This window comes from Sylvia atricapilla, chromosome 29 (genome assembly GCF_009819655.1).
Source record: "Sylvia atricapilla isolate bSylAtr1 chromosome 29, bSylAtr1.pri, whole genome shotgun sequence".
NCBI lineage: Eukaryota > Metazoa > Chordata > Aves > Passeriformes > Sylviidae > Sylvia > Sylvia atricapilla.
Window position 1 is genome coordinate 663,339 of NC_089168.1, and position 13,430 is coordinate 676,768.

Here is a 13,430-nt window from a genome sequence, read left to right on the forward strand (position 1 = left end):
TGATGTGTGTGTGTGATATGTGTGTGTGATGTGTGTGTGATACGTGTGTAATACGTGTGTGATGTGTGTGTGATATGTGTGTGATATGTGTGTAGTCCATGTGTGATACATGTGTGATACGTGTGTGATATATGTGTGTGAGATATGTGTGTGTTTGATACGTGTGTGGTCCGTGTGTGATATGTGTGTGTGATATGGGGGTGTGTGATGTGTCTGATACATGTGTGATGTGTTGTGAGATATGTGTGAGATGTGTGTGGTCCATGTGTGATGTGTATGTGTGTGTGATATGTGTGTGTGATACGTGTGTGATATGGGTGTGTGATGTGTGTGGTCCATGTGTGAAATGTGTGTGAGATATGTGTGTGTGATATGTGTGTGTGATGTGTGTGTGATATGTCTGTGTCATATGTGTGGTCCATGTGTGATGTGTATGTGTGTGTGAGATATGTGTGTGTGATATATGTGATATTTGTGTGTGATATGTGTGATACATGTATGTGATATGTGTGTGATATGTGTGATGTGTGTGTGGTAAGTGTGTGATGTGTATGTGATGTGTGTGATATGTGTGTGATGGATGTGTGTGATATGTACGTGTGTAATACATGTGTTATATGTGTGTGTGATATGTATGATATGTGTGTGATATGTGTGTGATGGACGTGTGAGATGTGTGTGACATGTGTGTGGGATATGTGAGTATGTGTGATATGTGTGTGCTATGTGTGTGTGAGATACGTGTGATGTGTGTGTGATGGGTGATGTGTGTGATATGTGTGTATGAAATGTGTGATGTGTGTGTGATGTGTTGTGTGTGGGTGTGTGTGATGCGTGCATGTGATTTTTGTGTGTGATGTGTGCACACACATGATAAGTGGGTCCAGGCATCCCTGATCTGTGTTTTCGAGCGTGATCTGCGTGTGTGCAATTGTGTGGTGTAAGCATGCATGGTGTGTGTGCATTCATGGGGTGTGGCATCCGTGCCACATTTGTGCCAGCACATCTGATGTGTGTTCAGGTGTGAGTTGTGTGCACGTGTTCAAGAATTATTTGTGCATCTTCAAGCCTGCATGGTGCGTGTGCACACACACTGTGTGTGCAAGCATGATGTGTGTGTGTGCCAGCACGTGCAGTGCGTGGTCATATGTGCATGGTTTTTGTGTTCAGGCACTGTTTGTGTGTGCAGTTAGAGCTGATGTGTGTGCATAGCGTGTGACGTGTGCTTTTAAACGTGATGTGTGTGCAAGCATTCATGACACTGTTTAAGCATACATGGGCCATGTGTTCAGGCATGATGTGTGTGTGTGCAGGTGTGCATGATGTGTGTGCAGGCATGATTTGTGTGTGTGTGTGCTGGATGTGGGAGTGTGCATGTGCAATCTTCTTGGGGTGGGTAGGGCCTGAGCCACCCTGGATGGGCATCCCAAATCCTGGGTAGGGAGCCCCAAACCCCAGACAGGGCATCCCAAACCACAGGCTGAGCACCCCAAACTCTGGGGAGGACACCCCAAACCACGGGCTGAGCATCCCAAACCTCGGGTAGGGCACGCCAAACCATGGGCTGAGCATCCCAAACCTGAGTAGGGCACCCCAAGCCCCAGGCTCAGCACTCCAAACCCACATCAAGGCGCCCAAGAGCCTCCATAACCTCATGCCCTGCCCAGAACCAGCAGCTCCCCTTTGCTGCCCAGTTCCTTCCAGTCTCTTACTGGGCACAGGCCAAGGTGGCAGCTGTGATGTGCTGGGAACACTTTGGAGCTGAGCCCCCTGAACGGCCACGTTATCCCACACCAGCTCTGCCTCCACCCAGGGGGCTTTGGCCGTGCAAACCCCTCAGAGCAGGAGCTCCAGTGGCTCCCTGGAGCAGCCACAGCCCCCGACGGGCACAGGGAGAGGGTTGGCATGAGGCTGGAGGCAGGTTTATTACGGGATCCAACGGTGCTGCTGGAGACGCGGAGGTGAAGCCGTAAATTGAGCCCTGCAGAAGTGCCCAGGCCCATCCTGCCGCGGTGCCCAGCGCCCAGCACGGGAGCTTCGGCAGCTCTTGGTGATAAAATAGCTTTACACTTTATTAAATATATTAAATCTTAATAATTAAATAGTTATGTGGCAAAGCTGGTTCTGCTGAACGTCCCATCCTGGTCATGTCCAAACATCTCCAAGCACGGGGTGGATTTTGGGACGGCGGGGAGGAACGCGGGATGGAGCCGGCTGAGCCAAAACACCTCGGAAAACACCAAAATATTGGCAAAGACCCCGAAGAGCCCTTCTTTGGCACGGGGGATTCTGGCTGCTTGGCAAAGAAGGATCACCACGGGCCCCCCATCCTGGCAGCTGCCTGCGGCACATGGAACGCTCAGGCCACTCTGGACGCCGGCAGCTCCTCATTTTTTGGGATCCTCACAGTCCAGGGTGCGGACTTGGCCTGGCCAGGAGGATGCTGCCCTCGGACCATCCTTTGCCGGTGAAACCCATGCCTCCTTCAGCGAGGGGTGCGCCGCAGCTCTGCCGGGGAATTCCTGGCGCCGCCGAGCCCCCGGCGTTGCGCTGCCAGCGCCGGGCGGGCACGTCCGGACAGCTCCGCGGCCGACGATTGTGCCGGCTCCGGGTGGGTGCCCCGAGGGCTGAGGGTGCAGCGCAGGGTGGTTCTGCCATCGGGGCCCCTCGCCCTGGCGTCCAGCCTGGGGATTTGGGGTGGGCGACCAGCTGCCATCCCCGCCGGGACAGCGAGACGCGCCGGTGTCGGGTGACGGATCCAGGGGATATTTTTATGGCCGGGTGGAAGATTCCTCCTTTGGTGGCCTTTTTTTTTTTTTCCCCTTCTTTTTTCCACGCTTGCAAGTTCAACCGGCTGGAAGGAGGGGTGGGAGAGGCAGGAGCTCTGAGCAAATCCCCTCTGTGACCGTCAGTGGCTCCGGTGTCCGGTTCCCGGCACTCAGTCCTCCAGTTTTGGCTTCTCCACGGAATTGTTCAGCTTCTTCAACGTCTTTTTAATGCGCAGGGCGGTGAGACGGGCCGAGGGGCTCTGGTACCAGCACTCCTTCATGATCTTCGCCAGTGCTGACAGAACCTGGCGAGGCACAAAAAGAGGGATAAATGGAAGGGTTTAATGGGTAGCAGAGGTCTGGCGCGGAGTGGGATTGAGGCGGTTTCCCCGGGACTCACCGAGTCGGAGAAGAGGCGGTTGGGGATCACGGGGGTCTGCTGGTCCACACACACCACCTTCTTCATGTCCTCGAAGCTGGGGTCGCTGGGCACAGCGTCGAAGAAAGGCGGCCGATACTCCTCCACGATGCCTGTGGGAGGGCGCTGATGTGAGGACGGGGCAGAGCGAGGAGGTCACCCCCATCCTGCACATCGTGGGCCGCCTGGAGGGTCCCGGCACAACCGAGCTGCTCCCTGCCTTGCGGGGCACGTGGGGGATCGCTGGTGGGATGTGCCTCACCTGGGCACATGCGGTGGTGCCAGCTGGTTCTGGTGCTGGCTCTGGCACCTCTGGTGGCTCCAGCACCAGCTGCGGCCCTGGCACCAGTCCAGCCCCAGCTCCACCGGGAATATTAGCTCCAGCTCCAGTTCCAGCACTGAAACCAGCCTGTGGCACTGTGGCCACCTCCACTCAGCACCTGGTGGTCAGCCTTCCAGCTGGCCCAACTAATCTCTGCTTAATGCTTGCATATGTCCGTGTCCCTGTGGGATTTAACGTCTCTGGGAAGCCTCGATCCCCCACCACCTCCCTGCATCCCAAGGGGAGACCCCAAAACCTCAGAGTCTCCTGGAGTTCCCCATCCTCGATCCCTTGAAGCTGTCCTGGAGGGCGAGGGATCCCGAAAGGGTTAAACCCAGCCGGCTGAAGGCTGCGCAAGGCCGGGGTAATTCGGAGTAAATGTGTAATCTGAGGGAGCCCTGGGGCCGTAAATGAGATTATCCCGGCCAGACTGCGCCCGAGGGGACCTCCTGCCCCACCCGCCAGCGCCCACCATTTAATTAATGTTTTTAATGGACTTGGCCGTGATGAGCAGCAGCGGCCAGGCGGCCCCAACTGGGTTCATCCCCAGCACGAGGGGACCCTTGCCCCAGTCCCGAGCTCCCGAGCCAAGCCCGGCGGCCGGAGGTCCCGGCCGTGGCCGCTTTCCAGGCAGCGCTTGAAGCTGCTTGTTTTCTAATCAGCGCTGAACAAACAAAGCACTGATTGAGTCTAATGGGCCCTTTAATCAGGGAGCCGGGTGCTGACACTAGATTACAGTGTTTATAATTTACAGCTAATCTTCTGGGCGAAGGAAAAAAAGAGAGAGAGAGAGAGAGAGAGAGAGAGAAAAAAAAAAAAGGCAACAAGGAAAGGAGGGAAGGAGGGAACGGGCGCGGAGCCTCGCGGGGAGCCGGGAGCAAGCGGAGCCAGCGGACGGGAGCACTCACCATTCACCACCGTCCGCCGGGTGATCTCCCAGAGCACCAGCCCGTACGCCCAGATGTCTGTCTTCTTGTAGGACTCGAAGCAGTCGGTGCGGATCTGCTCGCTCAGCACCTCCGGGGCCATGTAGCGCTTGGTGCCCACCCGGGGGTTGTTGCCAATGTCCAGGTAGTCGCTGCCCTGGGAGTGCATGACGGCCAGCCCTGGGGGGACAGATCAAAGAGTCATTTAGGATGACTTATAAGGTCATCAATTCAATTATAAAATGCTGGGATACCGGCCCTGGTCGGTGCTGTGCTGGTGCTGCATCCATGGGGCTCCACATCCCTGAGGGGACCAAAACCCCAGGAGAGCAAATCCTTGTGGCACCATCACCCTGGGACATCACATCCCTGGAGTATTACATCCCCAGGTTATCGCATTCCTGGAGCATCACATCCATGGGGTTCCACAACCTTGGGGTGCCACATCCCTGGGGCACCTCATCCCTGGGGTACCACACCCCTGGGAGCTGCAAACCTGGGTATCACAACCCTGGGGTTTCACACCCCTCAGTGCCACATGCCTGGGGTACCACATCCCAGCCCTCTATCTCACCCAGGTCCGCAATGCAGCACTGCAGGTTGCTTTTCACCAGGATGTTCCTGCTTTTCAGGTCCCGGTGGGCGATGGCAGGTTTGCCTTGGGTGCCAAAAATCTCCACATGGAGGTGGACGAGGCCACAGATGATGGAGGAGGCCAAGCTCAGGCAGGTGTCCACATCCAGGGCCGTCCTCTGCAGGTAGTCATAGAGAGAGCCGTTCTCGTGGTAATGGGTGATGAGCCAGAGCTGTGTGCTGGAGTTCCTGGACGTCATGTCAGAGGCGATGAAGCCTGGACAAGGAGAATCCCCTGGGGTCACGGAGCCACCACATGGGTCACCGTGCCAGGGAGACAGCTGGCAGAAAGGCAAAGATGGGGCTTGGGATGGCTCTGGAGGGAAAACTGGGGGGCAGGAGAAGGGAGAAGCAGCTGAGGTTGGGGTGGCCCAAAGAACAGCCCTGAAAGTGGCAAAACGGGAAGCGGCGCTTCCGCTGCCCACGGTCCCGTGTGCTCTGGGGGACAGGGAAGTGCCCGGCCCCTGGCGTGGGAATGGCCCTGCCGGCGGTGTCCCAGTGGTGTCACCACGGCGTGCTGTGGGGACAGTGGGGATGTGCCAGCACAAGGCTCTGAGTGAAGCCCCTTGGCCACTGTGCCCTGCTCTGTGCCCACAGCCAGGGCTCCACATCTCCGGTGGAGAGGCCATCACAGCCCAGGGTGAAACCCCCTCCTGCCCTCCTGATGCCTTTTTGGGCTACCTGAAACCAGAGGCCAGACAAAATTAAGGGAATAAAAAGCTGTTATATTTACTGAATGGCCTGCAGGTACATTTGGGTACAAAATGGATGACGGGTCATGGGTTTTGGTCCACTTTTGCCTCCACTTCTCCAGCCCCCCTGGAGCCCCCACTCACCCAGGATGTTGTCGTGCCGCAGGAGGACGGTGTTGTAGATCTCTGTCTCACGGAACCACGACTGCTCGTCCCGGGAGGAGAAGATCTTCACGGCCACGCTCTCCCCGTGCCACACGCCTCGCCACACCTCGCCGTAGCGCCCTTTACCTGTCACAGCCGTGGCACCATGTCCCACACAGTGCCCCCAGGACTGGGTGTGACACACCAGGATCCCGTGTGGGAGAGCAATGGAGCAGCACAGGGCCCTTGACCTTGGCCATCATCCACTCACCCACTCAGCTGCTCCCTCCCTTCCCAGTCAGCAGGGCAGGGGAAGAATTTTGGGTTGCTACTGGGTTTTGCCTGACGTGGTTGGGTCCAACCCCACTTCTGGCTTTGAAGCTGTGGTGCCATCACTCAAACACCAGCTGGGGGTGACCGGAGCAGCCTCCCCCACCTCGGCTGCTCTCCTTACCCACACACTCCATGAGGGTGATCTGCCGAGCCACCGTTCGCTGCACAAGGAAAGGCAGCCCGGAGCCACTGCCTGTGGTGCAGTCATCATTCAGCAGGTCCTGTGCAAACAGGGTGGCCACGGGTCAGCGTGGGGGCCATCCCCACATACACACCTTTGGGGTCACTTAGGGTCCCTCCCGGAGCTCACCCACCTCTAAGGTGCTGTCTCCCATCATGGATGCCTTCAGCATGAGGTCTGTGTCACCAAAGTCACTGTGCTTGTGGCGGTGCTGGGCCACCTTCCAGCAGAAGAGTGCCGTGAGCGCCACGAGGACGAGGAGGGAGAGCAGCGGGACGAAGATCATCAGGAGGAGGTTGGGTAGGGAAGGCGTCTTTTCAAGGGCATCTTCTCCTGGGTGCAGGAAACGAGGGATGGAAGCATGAGGGTGGACCAGGGAGGGTGGAGGTCTGGGGTTTGGGTTTGGACTTGGGGAAGGCTGTAGGTGATTCCGCGGACGGCTGGGACAAGGAATTCTGCCAATTTGTATATTCTAGAACATGTGGGTTTATTGCAAGGGTCGTGGGTAAAAGGGCCTTGCCTTCAACCACCAGCCTGGGCTGGAGGGGAGTCCCAAAGAGAGAGGGAGAAAGAACAGCAGGGTGAGAGCTGAGAGAGAAGGGAGTGAGAGAGCAAAGTGGCAGGGGGAAGAGAGCAGGAGAGAGCAAGAGTAGGGAGAAGAGGAGGGGTAAGAGCGAGCTAAGAGCAGCGGGAAGGAGAGGAGGAAGAGGTAAGAGAGCGAGGTCCTTGTTACAATCCATTATATCTCCTTTTGAGATGAATATTCTGATTTTCAGTGACCAACAAACACAAGACACAAAATCTTACAGAATCTACATACAGCCTATAAAAACTACTATATCACCATACTGTGTTATATTTTAAACTCTAAAAACTACTCTTTAAACTTCTGTTTTGCTACATTGACCTTTGGATCCCTCAGCCAGCAGAAAGTGTTCTGCTCAATCCAAAGCGATTCTCCTGCAGCTAGACCATTGTTTTCAGGTTATATAGGAACTAAGACTCAGTATCCTATAGCTCAAAGTCAGCTTTCATTTCTATCCCGATTATAGGTTTCATATTTTCAGAATCTTTGCTAAGCAATTATATTTATAAGGTTTCCCTCATTCATCTTCCCCAACAGAGGGCGAGTGTCCCTGCATTGGGATCAACCCCGTGGATGGCAGCTCTGCAGGTGCACCCCGGGAGGGGCCACCTGAGCACATTTTTGTGGCTCTGTAGGTGTTGAGGGAGGACAGGGATGATCTTGATACCCACCCACAACTCTAACCACGTGGGCAGCACACCTCCTGTCCGCCCTGTACCTTGCAGGAAGATCTCCAGCTCGGCGTTGCACATGGGGGAGTTGCAGCACCTCATGCCGTACTGCTCCGTCACGGGCGTGTGGCAGTGCTCCAGGATGTTCTGGGAGAAGCAGCCCCGGTGCTGGGTGATGGTTCCCTCCTCTCTCCTCTTGCTGACGAAGCACACCTTGCCCGTGCAGTTGGGCTGGCTGCAGTGGGGCACATCGCAGGCACACAGCAACTCCTCTGCGGGCACGAGGAGGGGACACGTTGTGCCATGGGGTCACCTCACTGCCCACCCGGGAGCTGTGGTGTCTTTGGGGACAGGGACATTGTCCTAAAAACTCCTGAACCAAGTTTTGAGAAGGCTGCTGTGAGTGCTCAGTACAAGGAGCCCATCCTGCCACCTCCCAGAAAATCACCTGCTCCTGGCTGGGCTCCAAGTCCCAGCCCTGAACCTGGGTGTCACCTGTCCCCCTAGAGGCTCTGTGGCATGGACTGTGCATCCAGCCCCAGCAGCTGGGATTAACTGGGATGCACTGGTTTACACAGGGTCACATCCTGCCCACAGAATCCCAGGACCCATGGGAGCCTGATCCCGGGAGCTGGGTGGGATCAGAAGCTCCAAACTGAGCTGGTGCCTTCCCAGTGAGTGTTTTGGGAGCCGGGTGCCAAACACAGGGTCTTTCCTGGAGTTTTTCTTGACTTCCCCGAAGGCATTTTCCTGCACCATGGTGCCAGAGTGGCTCAGATGGCGGCCACACTCCCAAATTCCTAATTTAGCTCTGCCCTTTTGCACAGAAAATATCTCTCCTGGAATCAGTGAGTTCAGTGTGAGGGCAGCCAGATATCCGGTGGTGAGGGGACAGTGAGGGGACAGCGAGGGGATGGCTGTGGTGGCCATCCTGGCCCCCTGCCCCAAAGGCTGCCTGGTGGCAGTGCTGTGGGATGGTGGTGGGATTGGTTTGGGGTTGGTGGCCCCGTGGGCAGGACAGGGAATTGATGTCCCCAGTCAGCTCTGCATCTCCTCCCTGGCAGAGCCACATTATCCTGGACCTCCCTGCAAAAGTGCCCAGCTTGAATCTGTCCCCAGGTCACCTGCTGCTCCCCTGGGATGCTGAGCAGCTCCTCCTGCATCCCACCATCATCATCATCATCATCCCCAGGGAAACCCACATTTTTCAGTATGTGGTACCAGCCTTTCCCCATCTCCCCTCCGGTGACAGCAAAGCGCTTGATCAACCACAATTAATTAAGCTGAGATCCTCTCTGGGGGACGGGTCACCACACCACAGGGACATAGCACAGTCCTTGAGGAGCCCAGCTTCCTCCCTGGGTTTTATTTTGGGCAGAGATGCTCTCAAAAAGCCCAGGGCTTATTTTGCCCCGTTGCGTTGGCACTCACCGGCTGCGAAGCCGAGGGACACCAGGGTCATCAGCGCCAGCACCACGCGGCCACCGGCTCCACACGGCATCGTCCTGCGGAGAGCAGGGGGGTGAGAGCTGCCCCTGCAGCCCCAGGGGCTCATCACCACCATGGGGGCTTTGGGCAGGGAGAGGGGGGCCGTGCAGAGGGCAGGCACAAGCTGAGTGAGGTAGGATGTGCTGCTTCCAACGGAGTTTGGCTCCGGACATCCTGGGTACAGCCCTTCCTGAGAACAGATCCCGGGACCTCCCAAGCTTGGGGGACCTCCCTGCCATGGCGTGGGGTACCAGTGAGCCCCCCGGAGCTCAGCAATGCACAGGAACCAGGCCCTCACCATGTCCATGGAGCTCCAACCTCCTTCCTTTCCCCTGGTGATCCCTGCACCAGCATTTCCCGCTGCTCCCATGGCTCCTGCTCGGTAAAACCACGGCCCCCACGGGCTCAGCGGCCCTGAGGATGCCACAACACTGCTGGAGATTCCAGGTTTGGCAAGACCCCGCCTTTGGGATGGAGCTCAAAGCCCCCACAGCACACTCAGCCCCAACAGCACCGGAGCTGCCGCTGGCCACGGGCTGGGGCTGAGTCCTGAGGGTGCTTTTGTGTGGAGCTTATCAATGACACAAACAGAGGTGCTGGGACAGCCAAAAATTCCTTGCTGAGCCTTTGGGGGAAGTTTGGCTATTTTTAATCTTCCTTTTTTTCTTTTTTTCTTTTTTTTTTTTTCTCTCCTTGTAAGAGAGACGTTTCTGCCAAGGCAAACACGGCGATCCCCCTGCTGCCCCCCGCCTCGCTCCATGGCCGCGGGCCCCTCCTCAGCTCATTCTTCGTGTTCCCGACATAAACATGCCAAAGGCTCCGTTTCCTGCAATTGAAGAGCCCAGCCCAGGGCTGCTGGGACAGGAATCAAGATTGTTTAGATTCTGGCCTTGATGGGGAAGCGGAGTCACGCAAGCCCGGCCCTCGGGAGCGCACGCGGACGTGGCTGACCCCGGCAGACTCCAGCCGTGCTGGAAAACGGGCTTTTCCTCCTCAAAATAACTCACTTGGTTGTTCCTCGAGGGGAGGAAACAGCTCCTGGGTGCTGGGGCTGGAGGGCAAGAGCTGGGGGATTGTCCTTGGTGCTCAGTGTGAGGAGTGGGGCCAGGCTGATCCATCCGGCCCTTGGCTGGACCAGGATCAGCTTTGTTTTAAAATCCCAACCACCCCCCGAGCTGGGCTGGGATCTGCTTTATTTTAAAACTCAACCCCCTCTGGAGCTGGGCTGCTGATTCCTGACTGCCAGGATGCTGCCCAGCTCCGCACTTCTTGAAATCCTGAGAGCTCCAGGATGCGTGTTTTAGAAGGGAAGCTGAGTGTCCCAGGTGGTGAATTCCCTCCTTGGAGCCACTTCCACAAAATCCTGAACCATGAGACAGCTGCAGGATATTTGCCATGAATTACAAAGCAGGCAGGGCGTCACCCAAAACTCTGCTGTGTATGAAACATCCCGTGGATTGTCATTGTTACCCAGAGCAAACCTTAATCCGGAGCCGTTCCTGGCATCCCACAGGAAAAACATCCCAGGTTCCTCAGTAGTGGCACAAACCAGTCCTGCCATACCCATCCCTGTCCTTTCCTTCCTCCTTCCTCATCAAGGGCTGCAGCTCATGTGCCCTCCTGACACCCAGGGCATCTTACCCTGGCTGGCTGGGCGCTAATGGTGTTTTTTGGGATTTGTAGCATTTGGAGAAGGTAAAATAACCCCCAAGGGAAACCTCTGGGATGGGACATCGGTGCTGGCAGGGAGCAAGAGGCAGCTGCAGCTCGAGGGTCTGGAGCGAGAACAAACCCCTGGGAAGGGGAATTTCCCCATCACCCCCATGGAGAGAAAAGCAAAAGGAAAATGGAGCGGAGACAAGAGGAGTTCAGGGAAGGGTGGCCAGGCACAACCCTCGGGACGTGTGGGATGGTTCAGGGATCCCTGCTCTTACCAGGGCAGCTTGGCCCAGCTCCTCAATCCCAGCTCTTCCTCCTCCTGTGGTTTCTGCTGCCGACAGGGGGTTTGGCCACCTGATGTGGCTCACGGCTCAGTTCCCTGTGCTGCCTTTTCACAGAGTCCCACACAGCCGAGCCCCTGGTGCCAGCCAGGAGTGTCCCAGCTGCAGGTGTGGAGCACTGGATGGACACCAGAGCAGAGCTGGCAGCAGCTTTGCCACAGATCCCAATGCTCCAGCCTGGTTTCAGGCACAGGTGGAGGTTTTCCTTTCCCTGTCTGCAGCTGCAGGTGGGTCACAGATCTCCACTCACCCTGCAGAGGGCTCCAGCAGCTCAGCCCCTCTCACCGACGGGCGTTTCCACCCCGTGAACAGGCACCACACAAGGAGAGCAGCAAAACCTGCTCAGGTTCACCTTGGTGCGGGGATGGCATCACCTGTGGCTCCTTGTGCAGAGGAGGGACAGGGCCAGCGGGGCTGCCCCGGCCTCACAGAGGGCTCCAGTGCCAGAACTGGGAAAGAGCTCCATGGTGGGGCTCCCCCCAGCTTGGTTTTGGAGATGGAGCCTCTTCAGTGACCATTTGGGTCTTCCTTGCCCACCCTCCTCTGAGAGACCTGCCTGTGCAGAAGGGGAGCACTGAGGTGACAAATTCTGTGCTGGTGGAGCCCACTGCCTGCTGCAGCCCTCACTAACAGAGCTGTCAACTTTTCCTTGCTTTTCCCTATGTCTTTTCAAAATGCACCCAAATCCCCCATTTCCCATGTCGATTCCAGCCTTTCCGCTGAAGTTACTTATTATTTCAGCTCTTTAACAAGGACCTGGGGACAGATCCTGCTACCACCACACTGAACCCTGATTTGCGCCCCAATTCCAGCGTCTCCAGCCCTGACAGCAACACCAGCGTCCCACGGAACACAAAGGAAATAAGGCCAAACGCTGATTTCAGGAGTAAATCAGGAGGGAAGCCCTGAGCTCGGTGCAGCCCCAGAACCCCACGAGCACGTGGCTCTTCCCCACTCACCTACAGCATCCAGGTCCTGCAGGAGCCCACGGCACTGCCCGGCTCTCCCAGGTTCTCCCAGCCCTGTTTTCTCTCCTGGATCCGGCTCAGCCGGGGCAGCTTCGCTCCGTGCCCTGAGCCCCGACTCTGAGGATCTTCATGGATCTGCTCCCCTCCTGCCACCCATGCTGTCCCCGAGGGGGCTCCCACGGCCGTGTCCGTCCTGCTGGGGGGCTGTCACCCTTCCCAGCCTGGCTGTGGGGCTCGGATGGGCGACCCCGTTGTCCGACGCAGCCGTTTGGCAGCTGCTCTGTGGTCTGGATGTGGGAGAAGTCAAAAAAATGTTTCTTATTACTGCCTCTTCCTGCCTGGCTTCTCTCCACCACTCCCAGCTAATAAAGCATTTCCTATTGCTGAGCACACAGCCACGACCAGCCTCCCTTCCTCCCGCTCACCGGGCCCCAGCTCCATCCTGGTTTGCCTGTTACTCCCTCCTCGTCCTTCACCGAGTGCTTTCCCACACAGTTTCCCAGCTTTCATGGCAAACCCTATCCCATGCTACGGCCACGGCCATCACCACTTCACCCTGAGCATCCCAAGGCCTCCAGCAGCAGCACAGCTGGTTGCTTTGACAGGGATGGGGATGGGAATGTTCTAGAGAGATGCTGTGGGAATGACCTTGACCTGCCTGGCCACCCCTCCTGCTCCAGCCCTTGTGAGGATGGAGCACTGGGCCAGAGCCAAGGGGCTCCCTGGTTATTCCATGCTGGACCCAGCAATTTCAGGGTGCAGTGCTGAAGTGATGCCTTTTTGGGCTACCTAAAAACAGAGGCCAGACAAAATTTAGGGAATAAAAGGCTGTAATATTTACTGAACGGCCTGCAGGTACATTTCGGTACAAAATGGATGGGTTTTCATACTTTCATAATTTTGTAAGTTTGGTGCATTTTTGGGTGTAGCTCCTGGGGGAAGCTTCGTCTGCCTGAAATGTACCTGAAGGCTCTTCAGTAAATACATCTGCTTTTTATTCCCTTAACTTTGTCTGGCCTCTGGTTTCAGGTAGCCCAAAAAGGCATCAGGAGGGCAGGAGGGGGTTTCACCCTGGGCTGTGATGGCCTCTCCACCGGAGATGTGGAGCCCTGGCTGTGGGCACAGAGCAGGGCACAGCGGCCAAGGGGCTTCACTCAGAGCCTTGTGCTGGCACATCCCACTGTCCCCACAGCACGCCGTGGTGACACCACTGGGACACCGCCGGCAGGGCCATTCCCACGCCAGGGGCCGGGCACTTCCCTGTCCCCCAGAGCACACGGGACCGTGGGCAGCGGAAGCG

At 56.9% G+C, this 13,430-nt stretch overlaps 1 protein-coding gene across 1 annotated transcript; it reads right to left on the bottom strand.

Annotated features, from left to right (window-relative positions):
• Positions 1-2,911: 2,911 nt before the first annotated feature.
• On the bottom strand, positions 2,912-12,428 carry ACVRL1 (activin A receptor like type 1). The gene is made up of 10 exons (XM_066337641.1): positions 12,122-12,428; positions 9,106-9,179; positions 7,722-7,946; positions 6,551-6,750; positions 6,358-6,457; positions 5,904-6,050; positions 5,009-5,284; positions 4,417-4,614; positions 3,169-3,299; positions 2,912-3,073 (listed from the first exon to the last, which is right to left on the bottom strand). Exons 2-10 carry the CDS (start codon positions 9,173-9,175, stop codon positions 2,939-2,941), a joined length of 1,482 nt encoding a protein of 493 aa, XP_066193738.1. The 5' UTR covers positions 9,176-9,179; positions 12,122-12,428; the 3' UTR covers positions 2,912-2,938.
• Positions 12,429-13,430: the final 1,002 nt, after the last annotated feature.

Bases quoted from the DNA above. Each gene is read 5' to 3' on its own strand.
- ACVRL1 (XM_066337641.1), bottom strand. From the start codon at position 9,175: ATGCCGTGTGGAGCCGGTGGCCGCGTGGTGCTGGCGCTGATGACCCTG. The intron at 6,458-6,550 runs GTGGGTGAGCTC...CTGTTTGCACAG, and splicing joins TGGGAGACAGCACCTTAGAG to GACCTGCTGAATGATGACTG. The intron at 3,300-4,416 runs GTGAGTGCTCCC...GCCCTCCCACAG, and splicing joins CCGGCGGACGGTGGTGAATG to GCATCGTGGAGGAGTATCGG.